The sequence below is a fragment of the Anarhichas minor genome, unplaced genomic scaffold, assembly GCF_050575085.1.
Source record: "Anarhichas minor isolate MPS153535 unplaced genomic scaffold, ASM5057508v1 ptg000042l, whole genome shotgun sequence".
NCBI lineage: Eukaryota > Metazoa > Chordata > Actinopteri > Perciformes > Anarhichadidae > Anarhichas > Anarhichas minor.
The window spans coordinates 7,522,501-7,550,485 of record NW_027466488.1 but is presented as its reverse complement, the minus strand read 5'-3'; the positions used below and the strand labels follow the sequence as shown (position 1 = coordinate 7,550,485).

Sequence of the window (27,985 nt, the reverse complement as noted above, 5' to 3'; positions counted from 1 at the left end):
GAAAATGCACAACCAAAACCTTGAGAAGTTATTTCTGTCCAGTAGGTGACAGTATAACGGTTATAACGGTTCAGAAAGGAAATAGGGGTGTTTTTGTATTTATATTCCCTACACATGAACTCTCAGGAAGTACTCTTTTCCAAAGCCTTGATCAGGTCTTATGATCAGTTCTTATCTCATTCAGTTAGATTGTGATATTTAAGTTTGACACGTACGACGTCATGCCAGTACATTCATATTCAACGCATGTGAAGTATTACGCTTGTTGTGGCGCCGCACCACAGACGAAGAGCTGCCTGAGAGAACGAACTCAGGGTTTAAACAACAGTAATTTTGCCCCGCCTTCTCCGAGAGATCGTTAAGTTTAACTCCATCCAGCTTCCGTTGATGGTGTAAATATGGCGGCAAAGGAAACTGTAGTCAGCAACAAAGCTGAATTGGAAGCTACTGTCAACCGCTGGATAGTCGACTACTATTCATTCCTATCGTTAGACTTGTTTAAAAACGAGAAATACGAAGAGTTCTGTGCGATTAGAGATTTAATTCACAGTAAGTAACGCACTGCTTCACCTTGTGCTGGCTTCTCACCCGACGAGGAGTTTGTTATGCTAGCTTAATTTATTGTGTTCGACCGTTAGAAAAACATACCTGGACAAACGGTATGTTTCTGTTTGGTAAGAGATCAACTTTTAGGGTTGTGGATTAATGTTAACTGCTTGTTTTTGCAAATGTACGCTCTGTTACCCTCCCCCAACTCCATGTAGCACACAGTATACTAATTAGCATATATACTTTTATTTATTTATGAAAGAAAAGTCATTCCACATCCGCAATCGTCTGTGATGGTTGACCCACTGGACCATACACCAATATTATGTGTAGAGTGAATTAGACCCTCCTATGAGTGTGAATGTATTTATTTGTTTGGGGAATGTCAAGCTAACTCCTTGTCTCGCTCTAGGTGTCTTGGCTCGTCCTTTGGAGTCCTCCGACGTAATGCAAACAAAGATCCGAGTGTTGCAGTTCCTCTCTAGGATAAATGATGGTGAACATCTTGGTGAGATCAACCGTAATTCCATTCATCATATCACTAACTTTGACTATGAAAGTATATCCTTACATGCTAACTGTTAAACCGAGTTCAATGCTGGTAGGTGGTGACCCAAACACCACAGTGAACATTGCTTTGTCTTTGTTTACAGACCTGTTGTTTGAGTCCGATGAGTCACTCACTCCTCTAGAATCAGCGTTAATGGTCCTAGAAAATATATCCCAGGAGTACAGTACCTCATTGCCACAGCAGGATTTCGACAGTGTACACTCTTCATTGAAAGAGATGGTAAGTGGGTTTGTGTTATTATTTTTGTCAAATGCATATTAAATCAAAAGATGCAGCTTAATTAAATGTGTTTTTCCTTCTGTCCATAGATGGTGGGGTTGTTCATTAAGAACAATCAGTTCGACAAAGCAAAAGAGGTGCTGAATAAACACTTTCCCAAATCAATGGTTGGTAAGGTGAGTTAATCAACTTCAACAGCACATTCACTCAATAACTCCAATCAGCATTTAACTTCCTCTCTTTTGGTTACTGCATTCATGTCGTCATCAGTCGCACTATGAGTGCATTGTTATGGAAAAGCTGCAGTGTCCATTGTAAACGCAAATGTTGTGTATTGAATCATGAACATCCATGTGACAATATTACAACTAATGAAATATAATGATTAATAATAAATAAGCTAAACAGATAAGTTTCTAATGAAAATCAATATTTCTTCTTGTGATCGTCGGTATTTATTCTCAACCATGGCACTTCTGCATTTTTGTTTAAAATTGACACAAGCAGTCTCGACTTATTGACATGGTATGTTCTTCCTTTTTGTATATACGGTTTTATTTATATATTCTATGTACATAAAAGCTAAATCAGCTAATCAGAGCAGCTGGGGGATGAGTGAGCAGCAGCCTCCTCGTCAAACCTCTTGAAGAACCCTTTTTGCTCGCTGGCTCCATTCAAATCCCCTTCAATCAGCTGATTGTAGTTGATGGATCCCGGAGCCTCCTTAATTTTTGGTGTGCATGCCGTGTGTGTGTGACACTACTTGATGTCTGTGTTCTCTGCAGAAAGCGATATTCATGGGTCTCATCAAGAAGAAGAGTAACGTGCATGAAGTCATCGAGCAACTCGACTTCCAACGGTTCAAGAAAGAAATGTTGGCTTTTTGCCAGAGTCTCTGCCCGTTCAACGTTCCCTTTCTCCACAAGGTATGTTTTAGGCAAAATATAAAGGCTTGTTGCATTGAAACATTTATTTTTATAGCTTTCTTTATGTTTATGAGATATTTCTGCTGAATGATTGAATATTAAAAGTTTCGGTTTGAGATTTTAAAGCCCTTCAAAGCTTCAAATCCCTTCAAAGTTGGCTCCACACACTTTGTGATTACATCAAAAGATCTTTAGAAGCATATTCAGTTGTTAACTTATCAATAGTACTTATGGCCAATAAGAAAGCCTTTCCTGTAATGACTTACACATCTGCTAACCCAATCCACAGATGCACCACTGTTGATTTGCTGCTGTTGGTAAATGTCCTAAGACTTATAATGTGATTCGGTTCGTGTGTGTGTAACAGGCTGCCACACAGCTTCTTGATAAAAGGATTGCGGAGCAAGACGTCAATGCCGCTGGACCTGATGAGCAAGACGAAGCAGGTCCCTCCTCCAGTCCACCAGCAAACACCATTCAGTTTGTCCCATGGTAGGCTCTCTCCCTCCCTCTCCGTTCATTTCATCATTGGACTGCATAATAGCAGTGGCAAAACGGACACGTTACAGTTTGATAATGTGACACAAAGATATCCATTGTGTTCCCTGTAGCCAGGTCTTGTCCCCACCACCTCTCTACAGTACAATTGTATGGGAACCTTTCCTATTCTAAGCTAATATGTTGACTGGAGACCCTTCTTGCACCCCATTCGACCTCTTTCTCTTGTCTCTGTCTTATCTACCAGTAAATCCACAATAATCCAGAGGACCAGGCTGGAGATGGCCTACAAGGCTTTGTCTGCAAGTTCAGGTGAGAGAATATTTGCTCAGCTGGAGGACGAAGTGGAGGAGGAAGAGCAGGCGAGAAAGGAAGCTCTTTCGCGGCGCTTCTCACCTGCTCCAAAGGAAGGCACCATTCTGGACTCGGAGCAGGATGGGCTATTTCAGAGAGACTCTGGAAGCCCCATGGAGGCTTCCCCAGCAGACCAACCACCACAAACCGATGCTGTCCCTCAAACAGAGTCGGGTTTGCTCCCAAAGACGCCTCCGGCGCTGAGAAACAGGCACCTTCACACTGTGGCACGACTGGTGGTGGAGCCGGACAGCCAGGGGAGCTCTCAGTGCACAGCAGCTTCACAGGAGCAGGAGACGGATGTCAGAGCAGAGGAGCCACCACAGCCACCGGCTATACCCGATAAAGACTCTCAGAGCCTGGTGGCAGATATTGAGGTTTCCAAACCCATGCGGAAGATCCCCAGACGAGCCAACAAAATTTGCAGCAGGTAAATATTTCTTTTAAGACGCATACTTTTTGGCTGTATTTAGAAGTCACTTTTTTCATCACAGAATACTACGGAGTCGAGTGATTTGGTCGAGGGTCTGTAATTTCACACATAGTTTCGCATGTGTGTTTTTCGCTTTCAAAATATTTACCGTCTCCACCAGACGGCTTTAATTAATTAGTGGAGATGATGGCTCTCAAGATACTGTCAGGCAGGCGGTAGCTTTGAGCTACTCTCACCTCAGGGATGGAGGTGAGAGCCTGTCTGAGCATGCGACAAGACGAGGCTCTTCAAGTATGCAGGGTATAACACAGAGCACTCATTCCAATAATACTAGTTCTGAAATAAACTATTCCAATAAAGGAATTCATTATTATTTTGTAGTAGTGAGTCCAGTTTGTTAAAAAGAGTAAAAGCATTGAATTTTACAGGAACTATTCACAAATGTTTGAAAACAGGAATGAAGTCGTCAGTATCAGGTCCCATTTGAGTGTAACAACATGACATTGATTGTCTGCGTTTTCCCCAAAAATACGTTCCAAGTTCAAGTGGCAAAAATGTTTTTAACGCAGGTTCTGACGACACACAGTGGCAACATTTGAAAATATTTTTTTGCACCTAACTTTTGTAGTTTCCTGTTGTTCTGTGTTGCCCGGTGAGTGTACGGCACTAAAGCTGCTTGTTTTGTCATGCAGAGCCTCGACTAGTTGGGCAGAGTTGTCAGCAGACAGCGAGGAGGACCAGCCTGGCTCTGTGGGAAAACACCACGACCAGTCCAAAGGTTTACTCAGCAGGTGATGGACAATATCACCTCACATAGGGCTGCTATATGGGATATTACTATGTTGTAATCTTGAGGTATGTTGGTGAGAACGCAGGGCTGTTAGGATAGCAGTGACTCATCTTTCATAACAATCAGATGGGAAAACACCGGCACTCACAGATTAAGGGGCTTTTTATTTATTATGGGCTTCTAGCTGAAACGCGTTTGTTTTGTGCCGTAATAAATAAGAAGACCCTTTATCTCTGAGTCTCTGTGTTTTCTTTCTATTGATCCTCGCCACTACCGTGCACTTGATATCTTATTTAAGATTTGGATCTGTGCACGCTGCTGCTTCCCACAATTTTCCTTGTTTGACACAAGCTCCGAACCTAATGTATTGAAAAAGTTTGCGTCACGGGAGTGAATGAAGCGTCGGTATAATTTTTTACTTAAAAATCAATCAACAAAACGTTCCAGGAATATTGTGGAACCACAGAAACTAATTTCTGCAACTTTACTGGGAACTATAAGGCACTTTTGTACACATTCTGGTTTGTTATTCCAACACGTCAATTTAAACTAGGAACCTTAAAGCAACACTACTTTTGTGGTTCACATTTGATTTCACTTCATGGGATCTGGCAGGAAATTAAATCCTCTTTACGTAATGCGTGACTGAGTCTCGACTCTCATCATGGAGTCACTCCACTAAGTCAGAACAGCCTGCATCAGACAGTGAGGAGGACTCACAGGAGTCGACGGCTCTCTGCAAAACACCAGTTGAAAATTCTCGTAGAAAACTGGCCAGCGATCTTCTCAGCGAGCTAGTCCAAATAAAACCGTTGATGTGATGTCACTATGTTGGTTCATGATTCAATGACTTGTCCAACATTTGATAAACGTTATGTTTTCATGCAGGGTTCCAGAAGTCGTCATTATCAAAGCTTCCGCGTTGGACTGCTCATCCGAACTGTCCACTGTCCCTCAAACGACCTCTACTCCAAACAAGGACTCTGCTGAAGACCAAGCTCCTTGCCACTCAAAATGGTTAGTGAACATTAAACCAGCAGCTCAAGCATAACATGAAACTAAGTATTTTAAACCTTCACTAAAAGATAATTCAGCATGCATTTGGGTGCCTTAAAGCCTAAGACTGCCACTAATGACAATGTAACTATTAAATGATCAATTTTCCTCCCCAAATTCAAAATTCATTGGTTTTTCTTTTGACAACTGTAGTCAATGTCATTGTGTAATGCAGCACAAAGACGGTTATTTGTCACAACAGTTTATCAATTAGCATCATGACTCGGGGTGCCTGATGTCTGCTCTTGTTCACAGGAAACGGCTGTACAATACTGCAAAGGAGAGCAAGGAAACATGGAGCGATGAAGAAGCCGGTCCCAGCTCCAGAAAGAATACCAGTAATATTTCTGCTTCTACTTAATCCTTTTTTTTAATAGTTGTGAACATCTTGTTCATGTGGTAACATATCTTTGTTTTTCCCCAAAGGTCAGCACAACGAGAGCACCATTTCGAATTCAGGCCACAGGAAGAGGGTAAGCACAACAAGACGTGTTTGTAATACTCACAAGTCAACAATTAACAAATAATCTGTTGTGGTGCGTTTATGTTCTGGCGGGAAGTCTTGAGAATTGGCTACATTCACAAGATAAGACCATCATTCAGGAAACGTATATTTCTAAAAGTGATTTGGTTTATTCTTGCGTTCAAAAAGTTAAACATTTGCTGCCATCCTGCAGCTTTAAGATGTGATTGTTCCAGCACCACTCAAGCAGAACAAAAATGTGAGAATGTGGTCAGTTGTATTAACTCAAATAAAACAAAGCACAGTAACCTCGTGTTCCTGTTGTGTTGCAGAAGTGGAGTGAGATTGAGACAAATAAGTTGAAAGAAGGCGTCCAAAGATTTGGAGAAGGAAACTGGACGAAGATCAAAGCATATTACTCCTTCAACGACCGAACAAACGTCAACCTCAAGGACCGATGGAGAACACTGAAGAGACTGAACTTGATTTGAGTAGTTCAGGAAAAGTTCAAGTGGCCAGATGGCCATTATACAATGAACAGTTTCCACCTTGACGTTAATCTCTTGGTACCTAAAATTTAATGTATTATTCTCAAAGGCATTTGGGTTATTCCTCTTGTTCATATGTATTTTTCTCCTATTTCTATATCTTATTGTAGTTCAATAAATTTTCAGGGTTAAATTTGTGGAATTAGTCGTCTTTATTTATAGAAAAAAAAAAAACTGCAAAGGTGTCATGCATTTTCACTGCAGCCATACTTCAGTAGCAAGCTTGCAAAGACAAAGATATTATGGATTTATTTTAAAGATGACATTTACAAAAGAATATCACAGATCATTTTGATCAGGAGGCTCTGAATGGGGAATCCTGTAGCTGGGCAGATTAGAGTCAATAGACTGTGCATTGGAATCATAGGACAGTTGTAACATCTGCTACTAAGACACTCTTAGATCCAACCTCTCCTGATAAAAGAAACCGGCTGCTCTGGGTGTGAAACTCAGTGAATGTTGCCGAGTATGAAATGGGTTGAGAAAAGAAGCCGTTGATGCATCTTTATGTTAATGTGTCTTCATTCCGGATGAACTCTCCTACGTCGGCCTGGTGGAACACTACGATGGACATGGGGTCCACTTGCCGACACTCCTGGGTACACTTGGCTGCCACTCCAAAACCCTGAGAAATGAAAGACGCATGACTGGTTCAGAAATTCCCTCTGAACAAGGACAAAGATCTGTTTGTCATATGATCTAAATTTAACTATTCAAGCAAATGCAGTGTTCTGAATGATGCATTGTTGTGAAGAAATGCACTCCGATTTAAGTGCCTCTTATGTGAGCAATGATCCCATGTGCATTTTCAGCATGAGTGGCCCCAGGGCCTTCATATTGACCCATATTAGTCGACCACTATTTCTTCAAAATAAACAACGGTTTGGTTTTCTAATCATTGGGAAAATAAATAGGTGAACCGCATTCCAACACTCATAGGTTGACAAGAAAAACGTTCCAATTGAAAGCGTTGAGGTCACAAAGTGAATGATTTCTGTGAGAAATATGGCATCATATTTCCAAAGCTTACCAGAGGCACATCTGTCAAGGAGTAGACCACAACTCCCTGGTACTGCATCGTGTTCTCAGTGATTCTCCCAAGCCCAGACTTCAGCACATGGTTCCCATAGAGGAAAGACTGCTCTGATCCAGGTTTCAACCACACCTTGAACTAGAAGACATGACAGGAAGCTTCAAGTAACTCATATATGCATGAGATGAAATGTTTTAATTATATATATAAATATTTATAAAATAAAAAAAATAGAACAGGACACATTGTATGCAGAAACATCAGCCATTTGCCAGTAAATTATCAACACAAAACTTTATAATTGAAGGTAGGCCCACTGGGACAGCCTGAGAAAGATACATATGCATACAAAACATGTGTGGCTGTAGAATGTTGATTATTAGATTATTAAAGCCAAACATACAACTAAAATTGCAATTCAAGGATGATAACATTGGAGCGAAGACAATATGGGATACAGAGAACAATGTAAGCATATTAACATATTATATTGTTAAATACCCTATTGGCAAAACAATCTTCATATTGACCATAAGGGTGGCCTTATCTGTGGCCCTCCAGAGTACACTGCTCGGGCTATAAACTTTATTCATAGACTTCATTTGACATCAACGCAAAATGAGGCTATACTGAAAAGGACTTCAACACGTGTACTGCCTCACTTTATCCATCTCCTCGCTGCAGTGAGAAGGGATGCAAATGATGGCAGCAGAGACACAAATAATATAAATGTAGCACCCATACTGACCTTTGCATAGGGCGCCAGGAAATCCAGAGCTGTGATGTGCAGGCGGAATTTAATGGTCTTTGTGAACTTTCCAAAACATGTTCCCACCGACACGAGCTTGTCCCGAGAAATGTGTGTGGCCAACTTCAGAATCTTCTCACTGTGGAGAGACGATGATATTTTGGATTTCTGAATGATTTACAATCATTACGGATAGTTACAGTGTTGTGTCCTGGATTACCTCATGTAGTACACACGGTCATTGTGCAGCCTGAAACAGTAAGAACCATCGGGTCGGTCCACTAGTAGTTTGATGTTTTCACCGATACTGTTGTGGGAGAAAAGACATGGCTCACACACGCTGGCTAACAAGGATGCTACCATGTTTTAATATATATAATTTGAGTCTTAATAGGCGAGCAAAAATGTCCACTTACTATTTGGAAAGCTTCTCAAACATGGTTTTCGTCTCTTCGTCGGTTAGTGGCCTCATCCTGAATATCTAAAAGCTACTTTAATCAGAGAATAGTTGTATCTCTGGCGAGAAACGTGACAACGTGGATCAACACGGAAACCGTCACACTTTACGGCGGAAGTTGGCTGACGTCATCAGTGAGCGTAGTTCCTGGTTATTTTTTTTGTTGCATTCTTTAGCTTTCAATCGATCGTTCGTCTTTACTCCGATAAACCGGTCGTCGTCTGGTAAGTTTATTCACTTAAAATCATCAAAACTGTTGATTATGTGTTATTTATAGAGCTGGTGAACACTAACGTGAGCATTCATTTGTTTTTACATTTCGGTTTTTTTGTTGAACATTGGAGTCACACCTTCGAAAAAACGGGCTCAGTTAGCCTGGTTAGCTAGCTGTCAGTGGAAAAAAACACGAACCTGTTAGCTCGGGAGCTAACCGTGTTAGCAGCTGTTCATGCTAACGCTGGTTATCGCTGCAGGGCAACCACCGCGCGCTACTAAAGCTATTTGAATACATTCATAGATGTTACCATCAGTAACTATCTCTGACAACTCTCACTCGGTTGTGATTTTTAGCTCAGACCCGCCGCGTGATGACGGGAGTCTTTGCCGCAGCGGGGCGAAGTTACATAACATTAATTTGTTTGTTTAATAGCGATCACTTGAGTGTGATCTGAGGCAGAGCAACGCGTCCGTTTTAAGGGTTTCATCATTCATTTAGATCAACATTAACCACTTATACTGTGCGCTCAACCTCTGGCTACTGATACAATGATTCACCTGCATTGAGTGCACAGTGTTCAATGTCAGCCAGAATTACAAATAAGGAAATCTACTTTGTCAGCATTTGGCAGATCATTTGATCCTCTCTGTCTGAAAGCAATGATGGCTGAATTAAATGCCTAATACACACACACACACACACACACACACACATACATACACACACACACATATATATATATATATATATATATATATATATATATATATATATATATATATATATATACATACACACACACACACACACACACACAGCAAAACCACTATATCCACTGACACATATCGAAATATCTGATCCTGCTGCTGCTCAGTCATACTTAAAATGTACAACTTATTCATTAAAATACCTTTGAAGCCTTTGCTCCTGATGAACTACTTGTGGGACAGCCTTTATATGAAATTGTATGTTGTGTCTTTAAAGTTACACTCTACGTCTTCACACATGTGAAACATCCTGAGTCACCATTTGGAGATCCTGTATTCTATGAGCATTGTGTGTCTCCCATGATATGTCATATGTCATACAATGTTGAATAGTAACAGGCGGTTTCAGTTGTTTTGTCAGATGCTCCAAATTTTCTGTTCTCCATTTTTTTTTTGTCTGTCTCTAGATTATTTCAGCTCCGGGGGAGATATTAAAAATGAATTTCTTATAATAGCAGCGGTGATGATAACATCATAATGTACAGTGGAGCATAAGCCGATCAGTGGCCGTGTTTATAATGAAATACTTTGTTGTTCACACAAGTGATGACTAACAGAAGGTAAAGTAAATCATGTTGATAACTTGGACAACCTGTGTTTAGAGTAGGACACTGCTCAGGATCCCACGTGAAACATACAGTGCGCTTTGAGGCAATTTTGAGGTCACACCTTGAGAATTGTACAGTAGTTTTTAATATTGTACTACTTGCAACTAATTACTCTATATGATGCATTTAGAATACCCCCAAATGTACATGTACGGTAAATGTAACAGCAGTTAAAAGAAGGAACTGTTTTTCATCAGAGGAGCTATATATACACCAACGTCCATGTCGTTTGGGTTGACCTGATTATCTGTCGGTCTTGCCAGAAGAGAGAGCTGCTTAGGAAGTTGCACACTAGGCACAAAACTGGGTTCTCAATCAACCAGCACCAAGCACATGATGCTACTTCTCACTTTTAAATAGTGTTATTAGGTGGTATACATCAACTATGTATCAAAGTATGTTGGCGTTCAATGAATTTATTTTTCCTACGTCTTTCGCCTGTTGACAGGAACGTGCTGCCCTGTGTTGTTGGGGGGGGGGGAGTTCTTGTGCCAACGGTACACCCCAGACTAACCAGTGGTCTGCGTCTGTCATCAGTTTCCGGCGTGTTTGTGGCAACACTGAACAGGAAGACAGACGCAGAGAGACGTCTCAACTGAGAGCGGAAACTGCTGCGGCTTCTTCGTCAGCCTCAGAATGACTGAGTTCTGGGTTTGTTTCAGCTGCTGCATTGCAGAGCAGCCACAACCCGTGAGTATGAAATCAACTCCAAAGACAAATTGATTTACTCATTTTCAATGTCGGGGTCAAGTGGGGAAAATTTGTCCGACATGTGTTTTAATATCTAGGTGAATAAACAGGGCAGTGTACTGGCCCATGTCTTCCACTAGACTCAAGCTGTGACAATAATGGCTATCCACCATTCTCAGATCAAGTTCCTTCGAGGCATTGCAGTTGTGTCGTGCCTGAAATATATATATTACATCCACTTGTTTTTACTAAAGAGTAAATAAGAAAGTGGTACAGGGCCCCCAGCTAGCCACATCCTGCTGTCTGACATAACACTTAGAATGAATGAAGTTTATTTTTGTGACGTTGCGCCTCAGTGTAGTCATCCAGTCTGTCAGCTAACAGATTAGATAAAAGGAACCACGAATGTCGACCTCAGTCTCTGTTTAAGCTCCAGGTTCACTACGAATGAAAGAAAGTGTCAGAATGTATACGGGAAAGGGCTGAGCAGGCTATTGTTTACCTCTTCTCCATCCCCTCTGATTATTGTTATCTTCCGTTTTTCTTTTTAAAGCGCTTGTTTATGGTACTCATTTTCAGAAACGGCGGCGACGGATCGATCGCTCCATGATCGGGGAGCCGACAAACTTCGTTCACACCACACACGTAGGCTCGGGGGACATGGGCCTGGGATTGGCATCGGTACGTTTTTTTCGTCATCTTTTCGGAATATTCGACAAACAGAATTAAGCAAAAATAAGTTTTCTGTCGTTTACCATTTACACCTTGATGTCTGTAGGTGGACCTCGTTCAAGCCCAGATGAAATCTAAAGGGGGCTACGTGCACGGAGGATCCGAAGGTTCTCAGTTGTAACAAGGTGAGAGATTCTCTACTTAGTGGAACCACAGAACTTAGACCACAAAGCCACACACGCCCAGTTCAGACTTGTTTTATGCAAATTTATATTTGTGAGTACTTAAAGTTCAAGTTTGTTTTTCAGTCAAATTCAATCACCTACATCTTTTATAATATGAGCAACATGCAGTATGTGAGAAGCTTTATTTCCAACTTCCATGCTTTAACCCAGTGTTTAAATACAAATATAGTTTTTAGACTGGAATCTAAAGACTTCCCAGTTAACATCGCAGTCCCTGACTTGACCCCGCCAATGCTTTTCATAACAAACTAGAAAGCTGCACTCAGAGTTTAGATCTCTGCCAGGTGTGTCTGCAGCTGCCACTGCTGTAAGGCGTCGTAAAACACACTTCATACAAACAAACAAGCGGAGATGTAAGCAGGCAAGACTCGTATGCATCATATAAGACAAGTCATGCAATCGTGCCAAAACAAAGTCACTAAGCTGTAGCAGCAGTGTGCTCAGCAGCGTGAGCACCGGAAGTTCTGTTAGCTGTTGGCCAAACACTCTGTCCGAAACTCTAAAAGTGAGCGGACTCAGCTGTGTTGTCACTAGCGGCCCCTACCGGCAGAGTAGTGCGTGCGGAGTCAACAGGCAGTCAATGGCACAACACAACAGGCAATAAAAGCTGTTTTGATGCAACAGAATGCAGTGTATGCCGTGGACAGACGGAGGGGCACACTCAATCATGTACGCGACCGGTCGCATGATCGTCCCAGGGGAGATAATGATTGCAAAGCATGCTTCCACATGACGGCAAGCTGGTCTTAAGTAGCCTTAAAAGGAAACTGGTGGACCGCCTCGGCAAATATTTGCACTGTACTGTATATGGTCATGTTTTATTAGGGGACTTCAGCACTCTCCCTTGAAGGAATGAATGTCCTTCCTCTTGATTAGCTTTGTTGTGCTGATAACTACTTCCACTTTCCTTGTGACAGTGACTCGGCGTTCAGTAGAATGTTTTCATTCGTATAGTTTTTATTTGTTAGTTTGGTTTTGGCCTGATTTAGGCAGTAGCATTCCTTTCTACTGGCCTCAGGCAACTAACTGGTTAACTATTAATGTTGCCCACTGCCTTGTTTTTAAACTCCCGCTGGATGTTGCCACCGTCACTTTCTACTTATCGACCTCACCTGTCTTCAGCCCAACAATATCGAACATGTTTGGAAAAACAAGACGTGAGCACAAAAAGTGACTTCTTCACCCAGACTTTGACTGAACAGGCTCAGATGTGACAGTAGACTATTGTGATTTGGCCTCAACACACACACACACACACACACACACACACACACCTCCACTATCAGTAGCAATTGAGATCCTAACATTTGTTCCACTCTTCCCCCCCCCCCCCCCCCCCCCCTCCCCCGCAGCCCTTCAAAGTCTTGTGGAAACTACTGTTGTTGATATGAGGATGCGTTTTCAAAAAGCAGTTCTGTCTGTAATGGACGCAGGACCAAAAGATGAAACTACTGCTTTTCCATAATGTTGTATATATTTTTATTTTCCATTCCTTTTTTCTTTTTTTTTGAATGAAAGCACTGCTATCCATTTGCTGCCATACTGTTGCACTGTAAAGAGTAACTGTTAAGAGTAGATCAGAGGGTTTAGAAAGCTCATAATCTCAGTCAGAAGTATGCTTGTGTGTATGCATGAGGAGAATATTTTCAAAAATATTTGCTGTTGTAGCCCATTTGGATGCCTGTATTTATTATCTGATTTGTAAACGGACCTCATGGTGGCTGGGCCACGCTGGAGATTTGGAACATTCAATTTCTTTCTTTAATTGTCAGAGGTTTATCAAAGGACAGGTAGAGGTGCAAGGCAAAAAGCGATGTGTTCATTGTTTTTATTCTGAGAAATACTCATTCTCTGAGTTGCTTTCAGGGTTAAAGATTGCTGTCTTGTAATAAACTTGAAATGAGTAGAGTACACTGGATCATACATTGTACACTCACACTTGCTTAGGAATTCTTTGCATTGATTTCAACTGTTTTTTTTTTTTTATACTCCTTTAGATTTGAACCATATAGAATTTTAATAAACTATGAACGTCTTTATCTGCCTTCTGAAGTCATGTTCATTATTGGTTTTACTTGTGTCGTTTGGCAGCTTGATGCTGCAAATACTGAGCTCTGGTTCCAATGGGATTCATATTTTTCTATTTTACCAACAGTAGACCAAGAATTATACTTGGAACTAAATCACACCGCGAACGCAGCCACAAATGTGGGCCAGGTTATTTACAGTTAGCGGTATTTTCAAACCTACTGTACCAAACCTACCTACTGTACGTCCATCAATGCCTTCTCTTTGGTTCGTTGTGCTGCTGTTCCTTTTCCCGCCGCACAGTTTGTATTTCACACAGTGTCTTGTCATAACATCTTATATTTCTCTTGACATTAAATCCTTTTTCTTTACTTTTTGGGTTGATCCACCCATGATCTTGGCACAAATGATCTTGTCCCTCTGGAGATCTTAATAGTGTATGTTGTTTTTGAAAACTCGAATGTCGGACCTCCTAAAGCTGACACGTGCTACTAAACAGCATTCAACCTAATGCGACCCACCTTTTGTAGCAGTGTTGCTTCAATGTTAAAAGATGTTTCATTCAAGTAGAGATCACTTTCTATAAAGGGTTCCTCTCGTAGGGGAATGTAAATGAGTGCAGCTCTTATTGCCAGATTACGCTGGTTATCAGTTGTGCTAATGATCAGAGTGTGTTATCATTCTCCCTTTTTATTGACTGGCTTTGTCGTCCCTCAGTATTGTCAAATATAGTCCAAATTTCGGAACTGGGCTCCATTGAAAATAACTTCTCTTTTTTTTTTTTTTTTTTTTAAATGGTGACAGAGCAGCTGCAGTATGAATATTAAATGCATGGGCCCTGCTACTTGGGGCGATCATCATGTACACACTGCTCATCACTACTCACTGTCATTCTGAGTCAAAGAGTCAAATGTGTGGAGCGAACCAGCCGGCCTGGATTCATCAATACATGACCTTATGATTACATCTTATGATTCACGAACAACACAATGTGGTGGTATTAACAAGTCAAGCAAAAGTGTTAGTAAATTGGTGTTAAATGCGTCCTATTGTCATTCTATTTATGATGAAAGAGAACATATTTTGTGTTGGTACCCAGCAGCACAAATTACCTGATGAATAGTCACATTTGTAATATCTTATTATTTACGGCCTGAAAAGTGCTGGTAGCCATTTTCCCAACACAGATTTAGTTAAGCGATTCATCGTGCTAAAATATTGTCACAGTGCTCATCTGTTCCTCTTTAAATGTTTCTGTAGTGATTCCTGTGTGAAAAGAGATCCACATGTGTGTAGACTAGTTTGTGTTTTCCCAGCTCTGTGCAGAATGCTGTGGTGTGTACGACATACTGGGGCTGCAGTATATCATGTGACCAGCAGGCTGTGCTTGTGGACTGGTTGAATGTGACTTTAAAATTCGTTTCCTTTTGGGATTCTTGTAATTGGACTTCTTCTATGATGATACTGTAAATATGTAACATGAAAGTAATGGATCCATCGTTTGTGTGTATTCAGGGTCATGCATATTTTAGGCTATTTTTCTGTATACCATCACTGGGAAGGCAGAGAGTTGGAGCAGTGTTTTTGTTCGTTTTGTTTTTGTTTTTTTTACTTCAGGAAGTCCCTGATTTAAGGGAAGTTCATCTGTCTTTTTTTTTCTGCATTTTTCAGAATAAACAATGAGAAATAAATGTTAAATGTTGATGTTTGACCAACTGTGTGTTCCATGTTTTCACTTCGAGCCAAAACTCCCACATCTATTGGGTGAGAGAGGGGAAGCTCATTCTGCAGGAAAGCACAAACAATGAATACCAAAAATACAAAAAGTGTTCTTCTCAAATATTAAAAGGTAAAAGAAGTGCACCGATCATTTACTTAACTAGAATTACCAATACAACAATGTGGAAATACTCTCCTACATGTGAAAGTCCTGCGTTCAAAATCCTACTTAAAATCACCCCTCTGCTGAAAAGTGGCCCCTGTGACTGATTAATATTTTCCTATGATATTGTAAGTATCCTTCTACTGTTGCTGGTTGAGGTGGAGCTAGTTTTAACTGTCGTGGATAGTTAAGTAGTTTAGTCAAGTGGCACATAACCTGGGGGTCTGGGCCCCTCAAAAGTCTCACAAGATATATTTGAGGTGCCGGGAAATGATTAATTGGAGATGAAAAAAGAAAACAAGGTTCTCTTTTTTTTTTTCTGCTTTTTGAACATTTAACCTCTTTGGGCCTTTGACCGTTATTTAAATTAAACCGTCTGAGGAGTTTAGAGGGGAAATGTCTCTCTGGTGCAACTGCTAACAAGTCATTGACATCAGAAATGTAGCTTATTGTGTGTTTTTTTTTTTTATGAAAACAAATTAAATGGTAACTATGAATGTGGAGTAAAAAGTACAATATTTCCCTGAAATGTATTGGAGTGGAAGTAGGAAACAAGAAGAAATGGAAATACTCAAGTAAAGTACAAGAACATTAAAATTGTACTCAAGTACTGTAACTGATTAAATGTACTCAGTTGCTGTCTACCACTAAACAACTGTATTCATGTCGGTTTGATATCAAAAGCCAGTTTCTTTTTGTATTAAGTCCTAGCTAACAGCAAGAGTCTCTGCGTACAGGCTGCATTACATTCAGGTGTGTCACTTTCAAGGCCTTGGCATTGTGCTGAGGTGATATCAAAGGAACAGACTCATAATTGGTGTTATTGTCAAAATAAGACAAAATGTCTCCCATGAAAATGGCTCGTAAAGTACAAGCACAAATAACTAGTGTGAAAATCTAGGTTTCGGTCAGTTATAAGCAATAAAGTAAGGCTGTTAACATAAACGTGTACTCTACTGTTTATTGACCTGACATTCCCTATATGCTGAGCTGTCAGCAGCCTTTAAAAGCAGCTTTTAAGAAGACTAAAGAGGTTCGATTTCAGTCGATATTATCATTTTTAACTGAACCAGGAAGTGTGAGTAATACATTTTTTTGTCATAGGGCGAGTCTGACAACGTATTTATTAATAGTGAAGCGCTAACAACAAATAGTATTTTATTTAATTACTCGAGTGTTCTGTGCTGTTGAAAAAAATCTTTCTTAAAATGTTTAAATGTGGCAAGTCTTTAAAAGTCAATAAACAATAAGGGCACATTACAGTTTGGCTTCTTTGTCTTTATCACATCAGTTGACAGCAGTGTAATAATGACGGTGAGTGACCGCCGAATATCATTAATTCCACTGCTGGTTATACAATTTATTGAAGTGATACACACAAGTCATATACAGTACGTATACAGAAGAGTGAGAGACTCATGACAAGGTAATGTGCTTCAGTTGCTTTCACACTTTGTAAATGCACAATTTTTTTAATAATACAAAACGAACAGGTTGTACAATGTCACATACAACAAACTGCATCATGTGCTGCATGAAAATACACAAAATTGAGTATGTTTTAGAAGACTCGTTAAACCAAGAGCTGTTCTGCACTTCTTTTACTGTATGTTGGCTAAATATCCAGTAAAACGAACGAGAGAGTAGAGAAATGACTGATCCTGCACTAAAGCGAAATGAGATCTGTTTACTCTGTGAGCTTGGTGTCATGTCAGTGAGTTTGAGTCACTGAACCATAGTGAACCCATGTGATGATGACAGAGACAAAGCTTGGCTTGGAACAGGATCTTCATCTCAGCATGCTCAGCAGAGAGGATGGCCGACCGACCGACTGACTGACAGAGCAATATTCTCCGACCGCCCTGCCTCTCTTGTTTCCCTTTTTCGGTGGTCAGCTCAGCAGACAGGCGGCAGGAAGAAATCAGCTGAAGGTTGGCAAAAAAAAAAAAAGCAGGAGGAGTAGTCGTTAGGTGTACAGCTACGGCATCAGTGTTTGCTAGTGCATGGACCAATCGAAGAGCTCCTTGACGTAGTTTGGACCAGACGGATCACTGCAGTTCTCTGTGTGCAGAGAGTACAGGTTATCTTCACCAGCACCTGGGGAGCAGAAAACAACATGTAAAGCTGAATAAACACACGCCAAGATGGGAACTCTAAGCTATTTTAAGCATTATAGGATTTTATTTATCCAACTGCAGCTTTAATTATCATATACACACATACACAAAGACAGACATTTGGCCTACACATCTAACGTACTTATGTAGGTTTAGATGGGTAGATCTTTGTGGCTTGGTCAACTCAGAAATATGTGCTTTTATTTCATCTATGTTGATCTTTCTCACAGCAATAAAATCCACATTTTGTCTTTAATCGGCAATATATCTTTTTTTGCAGGACTGCATTCATTTGTGAACACGATGTCAACCTGCTGCTGATGCAATCTGACAGATTTTTGAATTACCCCGAATTACACAAAACAATAAGAAGACTTTAGAAGTTATATGCGGTCGTACAGTGCCAGTGGTCCCACAGTGTGTGTGTTCTCCATCCTCTCTGCTCCCCAGTCTGGTTCCAGACGTCAGTGTTGCTTAAGTGGTCCATCAACTACGGGAGACAAAACACTTACAGTCAGTCAGACAGATACCTGGAGCACCACCCACAGAACCCAAACTGCATCCCAGGAACATACAAATGATCTCTAAGCAGTTAAGTCAAATAGGATGCAGTTTCATCTTCGAACTTTCCTCCTCGTTTTTAGTTTTCGGTCATTCTGCCAGTGAGAGAGTCTCTACGATAGTGTCAGCCACACAATGTTCAGACAGTCAGTACATGAAAGGTCTGATACCTTAAACACAGCCTCATTCTGCTCCTGGTCCTCCAGTTTGGCCTCCCACGTCCCTGAACAACAACAATAACTATCATCGTCATCAGGCTCCAGAGGCAACGTCTTTTATAATCACAGTCAGAACAACAACAACAACACACTTTGACAATAAGTGTCTCACCGTGCGTTTGCATGTTGCCAAATGTGTCTTCTGCAGGGGTCTCCACCTTCTGCGGTGTGTCTGAAATGGGTCTTGTTGTTGTGGGTTGCCATGCATGCGTGGCGTCTGTATCATCACCTAAACTCGCCTGTTTTTCTCGAGGCCTGCTGAACAACCGCAACCCTAAAAAAAAAGGGGCAGTACTGTCACATGAGGTCTGTCTGAGAATACGTCCGAATATTTTGACCTCTGAAGAGAAACATGCATTTTAAAATGTCTTACCTCTCCTGCGTCGGTGTGTTTGTGTGCTGGGCAGCATCCTGTAGACTCGGTAGGCATTGCTGCCTCTCTTCTTGCTGTGCTCCCGCAGCTCACAGATGTCAGGCAGGGAATTCAAGGCACAGCGGAAATTTGCCTTCCACGTCTTGGGATCTGGCTTGTCTTTGCCTGGACGGTATCGTCCTGAAGTAAGCAAGTACAAGCATTGGTCTAACACAAAGGAATATGACATTTGTAAACACACAACAAAAAAAAAGGATTTTGATGCATAAGTGCACTTCAAGTCGGGGCATTTAAGATTAGCTAATAAAGCAGGACCCACCAAGGGGCCCTTGTCAGTTGACAAATCAGCCTACCTGAAAAAGCAAACCATTGCCATTGCCCAGCAATACTAAGTTGAGTTAAGTGAAGAGTAACTTATCGTAGCACTGGGCTGAAAAGCAGGAATGACTGCAACAAGTTAAAGTGTGTTTCACCTCTGACCACGCTCTGGCTGAGATTTGGTGCGATCAGAGGAGTACTTTGTTGCACCTCTAACCACACGCAGCAGTGGAGTCACCGTGTCTTGGAGTGAACCTGTGCATCACTGCAGCAAGGGGAGAAGTTTAACCACTGGAGGTCAGCAGAAACAAGACTTTTGATGGTGCCTTACAGGAGAGTTCCTGTGTATTTAAACCTCGTTTATTACTTATAAATGTGGCCATTATGACCCTGTTATATGCCAGAGGAGGCGAAGTTTGGATTCACCTCCTCCATTGTAGAGACTGGCAGAAACTCTGCGGACTGAAACATCACTGTAACAACTTGAACTGTGTTAGCTACCATCAATCATCAAGTGTGTGACTTCATCCAGTGTGCTGAGTTCTCATATTCAGCAGCACGGTGTGATTTGGATCTTTGCAAGTCCTCTGAATATAATTACCAGCTTAAGTAATAAAATCCCTGGAGCTTCAACAGATCCACAAAGGATCATTTACAGCCGACAAGGGCCAACAAGAAGAAAAGGAGCACAGGTGCAGCAGCTATATTACACACAAGTTGCAACCTCCCACTGTCATTAATTACTTGATGAGCCAGTGATGGTTCAGTTATATAATCTGTGTACTTTATATTTCACTGAATGTTTTTTTTTCATTATAATCTCTTGAATATTGAGCTCAATTCTTATTCTCTTTTATTCAACTGCTGAATATGCTTTTTCTAGATTTGTGAAGAGCAGTTCTGTTTGTACTTTGACAGCAATACGATCACCTTGCACACTCGCAGCTGAACTGGAGCTTTCCCATGATGTGATGCAGCTACAATCACAAAGTGTGACTTTTCCCAAGACGCACGCGTGTGTGTGTGTGTGTGTGTGTGTGTGTGTGTGTGTGTGTGTGTGTGTGTGTGTGCGCGCGCGTGTGTGTGTGTGTGTGTGTGTGTTTATGACGACTTTACTCAAGTCCTTACTCATAACGTACAGAAATTAGATTACTGATAGAGCAAAAACATGTGGTTATGAGATTATGCATATAAAAATAATAATTATAAATTAGAATTAAGTGTATATGTTTCTTATTCTGTGGATTCTGGACACATAGTCATCTATGTTTATTTTATTTTACTCTGTAAATTGCTGCTGCTACAAACTAATTTCCCCCTGGGGATGAATAAAGTGTATCTATATCTATATCTATCTATCTATCTATCTATCTATCTCTCTATATCTATATATCTATCTATCTATCTATCTATCTATCTATCTATCTATCTATCTATCTCTATATCTATCTATCTATCTATCTATCTATCTATCTATCTATCTATCTATATATCTATATATCTATATATCTATATCTATCTATGTCCTGATTTCTTAGAGAAAATGCAAAATACATGAACTGAAAGGTTCACTATACATTTTGGGGGATTTTGAGTTTCACATCTTGTGAACTTTGAATTTAAATGTAAATACAAATCCAAGCATCAGCAGGGAGAACTGGGTTGGAAAGGTTTTAGATGTGCAGTGTTTGCAAATGCTAAAAGACACAGGAACAAATCAATCATCTTTATACATGTGTTTTCCTATAAATTTAGATTATATATATATATATTTTGGCATACACTGGTGATATCTAATATTCTTGTGCAATTATCATACCTTAGCTGGAAACTGGGAGGATGATATGAATCTAGAACATTTATAAAGAAGTGGACTGAACAATACAACCGTGGCTGCTCTACTGGAAAGATTTGAGCAGGAAACAGGTCTGCTGGCAATTGTCTTCATGATGGTTGTAATAACTTCCAACATTCAGTGGAAATGACCAAATGCCTCAGAAATGATGTAAATTCAAGAAATGATACTCTGTTCTAATGATTATTCTTTGGACTTTTCTCATGAAGGAAGTCATCCAGTAAAACCAATCTTTTTGAGGCGTTTTAATTGACGGACCCCTGACCAGAATTGAACCAGGAACACTATGAACACCAGGACACCCTTTAAAAGTTATAGAAACTAATGCTAAATACTAAGTGAGGCAAGAGTTTTAAATAAAAATCCTGAAATTTCTGTTTGTGTAAACACAGTTAATTACATTTAGCATTGATTAATTGATCAAGTAATTGATTACCTGTGATGTATTTTGACATTATTAGGATATTATCATCACTATCATAAGATTGATTTCTACCATGTTGCCTGGATGTAGTGCTGTGACTCAAGCAGTCCATTCTGTTACTAGAGATCACAAATATAAACTTGGTATAATAGAGTAAGTACAAAATAAGCTTTTTGTGGTGTTAATAATTTGTTGCTCTGCATTATAGCGTCAGCATGCATGTGTAAATGTAGGAACATAACAATGAGTATCAGGCAAAGTGCTTAGATTGATAGAATATGAGCTGGACAACCCAAGATACTAAAAAATATTCTGAATGGACAAAGGGGCCATCCAGCTGGAAACAAATCACATTTGTATTAATGTGGGGCTCCTACCAGTGTGCATGGCCCAACTCCTGAACAGTGTAGCATCTCGGTCAATACTCCATCCATGACGAGCAGCGTGTATCCACGGGATTTGGAAGATTCGTGCTGACTGTGGAATAAAATAAAAACCTGGTAACACGGAATACATTGATGACAGGAGTATTTCATGATGCATTATTCTCTGTCTGCAGCCCTAAGTGATTTCATCTACAGCAAAACGTTTTGCACCCAGGCACGCATGGGTTTGTCTGGGATGAGGGTGAGATGGAGGGGTCTACCTGGTCCAGCCAGCTGACTCCCGGATACCTCCCAGAATGAATCTGCTGCTCCAGCCACGGCCTCAGCCTCAGCCGGCCTGGTTGTTGCATGCTGCAGTCCAAGCTTCAGGTGAGCAGAAAGGTGGAGATGTGACAGCGGCTGCACAGGAGTTTCAGTAATAACAGAAAATTTCTCAGGAGCTCAGATTTAAACTGAAGTGACTCTTCCACCCTCACTCCTCCGCTGCATTCTTCCAACCACCTCACAGTTATGACAATCCCTGTAACCCTCCAATAACTTTCCTCGCTGCTTAAGTGGCTCCTCCAATTACAGGAAGTACTGTACTGTATGTTGATCTCTTCATGGCAGAGACTGAGGTGGAGTATGATGAGTTGTGAAGGTCCTTTTAATGCTTTAATGTCCCTTTTTAAGCCACCGTTAACACTTCAAAGCCACCTAGTGGGTGCTAAAAGTTTGGTGATCATATGGTTTATCATGTGGTTCCACACGAAGCTACTGGGGCAGCAGTGAGACAGTGTGTATTCATGTAAAACAACCAGGTGGAAGCAGAGTTCAGAGAATGGGACAGATGAGCAGCTTTGCATGTTGCAACAGTACTTTTACTTTTCAAGTTTATATGAAAGAATGTACTATTATTCTGTTGAATTAAGCAATAACTTGCTTTTAATCTTGTATGCCTTTTGTTAACATTGTTGCAGTTTGATATAATGTCATATACAGTGCACATTGTCAAATGAACATGTTCTTTGTACATAACTCACTGTATGACTGTCAACACTGCAGCCGTTGTAAGACGCTGTCTTCATTTTAGTGGCATTAAAACAGTATTCTGTATTAAATCATTCTCATGGTAAAACTACACATATACACTACATGACAATCTATAATAAAATGACTCATCTCTTACTATTTCATATTATATCAACATAAATCGATTGATTAATGATATTATATTATAAAAACATTGTGTAATTATACTAAAAGGATATTGTATTATAGATATACCTCTAATGATCTAGTAAACGATATATGATCTTTATATTTTTAATGAATTATAATATTCTAGTTTTATAATTATATTAACGATTACTCGTGTTTATAATAACAAAATAGCTTTAGTGGTCAAGTAAATGTATCTGTACTTCCAGCCAACTGACAGCTCACATAGCTAACGGTAAGAAGTCCAGTCTCCCTGTCTGCCCCATTAAATGAAATATTTGATGTACCATTGTTTAAACCTTCCCCCCGAAATGTGAAACTGTACCCAGTACCCAGACCCACAAAAAGCTGTACGTCGTATTTGAATATGACTTGACATTTTTTGTGATTAGAAAGATGGGACACGGTAACAAAAAATGGAACTTCTTCATGGAGTCAATTTATCCAAATCACACAATAAATACATCTCTCTGTATCTAGCCATGTGGTTAGTTTTACTGTCATTTGTAGATATATCAATGTTGTCTTCTGCCTCAACAATGACTAAAATGATTCAGCAGCAATGTCCCTTTGAAACAAACACAAGATAATATAAACAACCTTTATTTGCATAAGGCCCAGCAGAGGTTGTACTTCCTGCGCCAGCCTCAGGAGCTGCTGATTCTGTTCTACTCCACCATCATCCAGTCTGTTCTCTGTTTGTCCATCACTGTGTGGTTTGGATCGGCAACTAAACAGGACAGAAACAGACTACAACGGACTGTCAGGTCTGCAGAGAGAATTATTGGTTCCAGCCTGCCGTCCATCCTGGACTTGTACACCTCCAGAGTCAGGAAACGGGCTGGAAAGCTCACTGCAGACCCATCACACCCTGGACACAAGCTGTTCCATACATGGCCAATAAATCTGATTCTGAATGATTTTCTACCAAAGAAATGTGCCCTAATAGTAACCTGTGTTTCACTAAAGAGATCTAGTGCTGATTAAAGACGAGGCTACCACCAGCTCTTTGCGTATCGTGAATTCATTGTGAAATAAGAGTCTGTCTTTGTCTTTGAGTTGTCTTCGTTGTGACGAATATAGCCTGAAGCGATGTGTGTTTCTTTGGAAGTGGCTCAACAGTTCCAGAGAAGAGCTATGAGGAAGTAATTTCACAAGGCCGAATAGCACCAGCTCATTATGACGGCTGTCTGGTTTCAGACGTTTACTCAGTTTGAATGTATTTTTCCTTAACAGGCTCAGTATTGATGGCCAAATTGGGTACCTGTGCCCTTTTCTTATGTTGACTCCTCTAGTCAAAGTAAGCTCAGAGAGAGACTGAAATTATCTCCCAGAAATGAGCCTTCTGTTAACTCACATTTCTACTGAAGTCTTATTAACACAACAGCACAGACTGGATAGTTAGACATGATTTACAGCGACACAGTCCTCTTTGCTTTATTCAACATTTAGGGAACACATTTGACCTTACACATAACATAGTTGAATATGACATGTGAGTTACGGACATGCGAGTGACTGTATCTGTGCAGGCACTGGAGCAAGCACACATTTAAAACTCAAAACAAGTGCATTCTGTTGATGACAGAAATTTTACGTGAATATTTTTATGTACAAACTTCAGGGATTCTTTTCATATCATAGGCAGTCATACACAGTTGCAAAGTATTCATGAATTAAACAAATGTTTAAGTTGATATGGTGCAACGCCAACAAAAAATATCGATGACACTTTAACAGTCATGTCACAGTTGAGAAACTAATGCCATCTCAAAGTCCATTTGTTAGAGGAACTGTTGTGGCGCTTTCGTCGTATCACATGATCTTCATGTGCAGATATCATGACAAAGGTATCGTATGACAAAGGTATGATTTAAAGAGTAGGAACACCATTCACTGTCTGTTACATCCGCCTCAACCTCACTCTCATCATCTACATTTCTCAGCAATTAAAAAAAGCAAAAATGACACACAAAAAATGAATGCATAAAAATTCAGCCCTACACACTCTGATAGCCGCTGTCTGAGGTTAATGGCCTAGTCTGGTCTGCAGGGATCAAACAGAGAAAAGGTTTTTGGAGCTCAGAGAGACACTGGCCTCCCTGGACATTAATGAAACATGGGAAGCTTTGAGGCAACTTGGTCAATAATTCCTCTGTATACCTGTTCAAATGTTCCTCTTTCTCATCCCTTCTCTCCTCGGAAAACAAAACATCAGGCTGCTTCACCAGATTCTGAAATGGCTGGTAGTCGTCATCCACTGGAGGAAAGCTGCATGAGCCTGCAGGCACGCAGCCGTAGCAGGGGTTTTCATCACACCTAGCTGCCCCTTCAGTTATTCCATGTTGCTTTGTCGCACCACGAACCGCCTCCTCAGAGCTCTCACAATTGGCCTCAACTCTGGACACAGGACCACATGACCCAATTGTGTTGGTGCCGCTAGAGACGGCGGACAAACTGGAGTCTTCTGCATTTGAAAATGCCCCAGAATCTGCATTGCGCTGCTGATATGACATGTCCATTGGCATAATAGATGGAACCCCTGGTAGTGAATTAACAAGCGGACAAGTTGGTGCCTGTGGGTTAACACAGGTCACAATGTCACCCGCACTAGGACGGTATGCAGAGTCACAAAGCATTTCAGCCGGCGTCTGGACCTCAGAGCTGTCCGTCAGAATCTGATGTGGGCAGCTGGGAATGAGGATGGAATAGGTTTTGTTGTCAAAACTGATTGACCAACAACTCATGTCATCAGCTCGGACACCACAAGGGTTGTATGGAGAGGAGAGTAAATTACTGTCTCTGGTGGTCAAAGGTGAGAACGGGCCGATATTGGGAAAGACTTTCTTAAGGGCATCGTCAACAGAGGCTATAATGTCAGCAGGTTCTGTATTAGCATAACTGAGACAAGAAGAGCCAGAACTGATTCCACTGCTTTGCTGAAGGCTTCCACTGCTAGTGTCTCCCAGTGACCCCTTCGACCTGAATAGAGAGAAACAGACTTCAAGAGCCAAAAACAAACACATAGAAATCCTTAAGGAAATGTTCTAGTGCAGCCACACTAACCATAGTTTGCTGTCATCTGGAACAAGGAGCTCAACACAGGCAGGGGAGACGACGATTGTTCCAGGCTCCAAGACCTGCAACAAGGGGGATAAAAACAATTAAAACTACAGATTTTAAACTTTTTGGTTAAATGGGTCAATTTGTAAAAGTTATTTTCCAATAGATTCTCCATGAATGATTTAACAGTACAGGAAAAAAAACATTTTCAGATTGACTTGTTTGACACATTTACTGAAAGTATGTGGAGAAGTTTAAAGTTAATCATTAAGATGTCAGTCTTGGTTGGTTTGGTGAAACCGTACCAGGGCTGCTGGTGGTAACAGCAAGAGCAGTTTATTACTACAAGAAACGTCTGCTGAGCAGCTACTATGTCACAAATACAACACACAACTATTACATTTAACTATTATGTATACTAGTGTACAACTGCTATATATGTTTACAGTGCAGCCATACAAACTCTATACTGTATTGAAACGTTTCAATAAAAGAGTAGAATGCAGAATGTAAATGTTTTGAATGGCTAACGTTAGAAAATGCCAAAACTAAACAGTATTAAAAAATATGATGCTCACATGTAATTAATTAAGTAAAATAAACAGATGCAACAATTGAAGCTGCAAGTTTTCATTTTTATTTTCAGCCAACATCAAGTTTACATCACGAGGTGACTCACCTTTGGCTTGCTTGGATGAATAACACCAAGTTTGGGATTTGGACATTTGGCAACTGCGTCCCTCCACTTTGTTTTGAGCCTAAAATCAATTGGACAAATCAATTAACAAAAATCCCAAACATGTCACATAAACACAACATAGGAGTTACAGTGTTGAAGGGAAAAGCCTTGCATATAATTCACGAACAGAGAAATGCAAAAACTATTTTTTATCTGCATGACTTACTTTATATAAGAGACATGTATCACACCCGGAATGATGACTGCAGCAAAACCGAGGCTGATGATGATAGCCAAGGGCGAAGGGGACATAGCTGTGAAGTAACATGTATGAGGTACATTTAGAAATCACATATTACATGCAGTAGAGAGACAAACTAGAGACAAGTGCGTGGCATATAACTGTAGATTTGCACCAGGGTTGTATCATGTGGAACGGTCTCCACAATGACAGCTTGTGGGACGATTCAACACCTATGAACACTGTATAATGCATCAGCAGCTGTTGGTGTTGTCACTTCTTTAAAGGGCCATGTGGTTACACATTTATGTTGATTTGAGTGACCACATTTCATTACAGAAGTTCATTTGACCTAACATGCACAATTAATATGTACACACTCCATCTTAAAGACAAATAAGATGTAAACATGGATCAGTTTTTGTTGTTGTTACCTTTTAATAGACTATTACCTTATTTTGCACTATAGACAACAATAGCCAACAAAATCACTTTGAACAGCCATGAGAGCCACTTGCTCTCTGCTCATATGGTTATGGAATCACAAACACACACACACACACATCAGTTTAGTTGTGTACATTGGGAAACCTGGAGAATAGCACATATTTGCCCCATCGGGAAAACGAGAATATGGCTAAATGATGTATATGTTTTCATGCTGATATTTTAGGCCTTTGGTGCCATGATGTGATGTTTATGATTCTTGATTGAATGAAAGATGTCATTGTGTAGTGCAGTGTGACCTGATTGGTCTACGTGGGTCCATCAACCTATTTCAGACATGCTCTCCTAT

General features: G+C 40.5%; 4 protein-coding genes and 1 pseudogene across 6 annotated transcripts in view; 2 read left to right on the top strand and 3 right to left on the bottom strand.

Moving 5' to 3' along the window:
• Window positions 1-384: 384 nt before the first annotated feature.
• On the top strand, window positions 385-6,544 carry terfa (telomeric repeat binding factor a). The gene is made up of 12 exons (XM_076110320.1): window positions 385-549; window positions 962-1,057; window positions 1,203-1,339; window positions 1,429-1,515; window positions 2,125-2,265; window positions 2,633-2,757; window positions 3,011-3,547; window positions 4,243-4,341; window positions 5,229-5,357; window positions 5,652-5,734; window positions 5,823-5,869; window positions 6,192-6,544. Exons 1-12 carry the CDS (start codon window positions 399-401, stop codon window positions 6,348-6,350), a joined length of 1,791 nt encoding a protein of 596 aa, XP_075966435.1. The 5' UTR covers window positions 385-398; the 3' UTR covers window positions 6,351-6,544.
• On the bottom strand, window positions 6,536-8,764 carry nip7 (NIP7 nucleolar pre-rRNA processing protein). The gene is made up of 5 exons (XM_076110321.1): window positions 8,605-8,764; window positions 8,409-8,495; window positions 8,189-8,327; window positions 7,438-7,578; window positions 6,536-7,032 (listed from the first exon to the last, which is right to left on the bottom strand). The coding sequence occupies exons 1-5, from the start codon at window positions 8,658-8,660 to the stop codon at window positions 6,913-6,915; spliced, it is 543 nt and encodes a 180-aa protein (XP_075966436.1). The 5' UTR covers window positions 8,661-8,764; the 3' UTR covers window positions 6,536-6,912.
• Window positions 8,741-20,689, top strand: cdc42se2 (CDC42 small effector 2). Of its 3 annotated transcripts, none has more exons than XM_076110325.1 (5): window positions 8,741-8,869; window positions 10,686-10,927; window positions 11,507-11,608; window positions 11,706-11,784; window positions 18,152-20,689. In XM_076110325.1, the coding sequence occupies exons 2-4, from the start codon at window positions 10,874-10,876 to the stop codon at window positions 11,778-11,780; spliced, it is 231 nt and encodes a 76-aa protein (XP_075966440.1). In that variant the 5' UTR covers window positions 8,741-8,869; window positions 10,686-10,873; the 3' UTR covers window positions 11,781-11,784; window positions 18,152-20,689. The 3 variants fall into 3 exon arrangements, with proteins under 3 accessions (XP_075966440.1, XP_075966437.1, XP_075966438.1); XM_076110322.1 differs by lacking the exon at window positions 18,152-20,689 and adding an exon at window positions 13,197-15,583 and having other exon boundaries at window positions 8,742-8,869; XM_076110323.1 differs by lacking the exon at window positions 18,152-20,689 and adding an exon at window positions 13,197-15,583 and having other exon boundaries at window positions 8,746-8,869; window positions 10,775-10,927.
• Window positions 17,733-22,356, bottom strand: LOC142969760 (interferon regulatory factor 1-like; annotated as a pseudogene).
• Window positions 22,357-24,614: 2,258 nt separating this feature from the next.
• The window catches only part of LOC142970065 (uncharacterized), a 4,870-nt gene continuing 1,499 nt past the window's right edge, over window positions 24,615-27,985 (bottom strand). The window contains exons 7-10 of the mRNA XM_076110216.1: window positions 27,175-27,262; window positions 26,949-27,027; window positions 26,273-26,346; window positions 24,615-26,188 (exon numbers count right to left, since the gene is read on the bottom strand). Coding sequence (XP_075966331.1) covers window positions 25,207-26,188; window positions 26,273-26,346; window positions 26,949-27,027; window positions 27,175-27,262 — 1,223 coding nt within the window. The 3' untranslated portion in view covers window positions 24,615-25,206. The remainder of the gene's footprint in view (window positions 26,189-26,272; window positions 26,347-26,948; window positions 27,028-27,174; window positions 27,263-27,985) is intronic.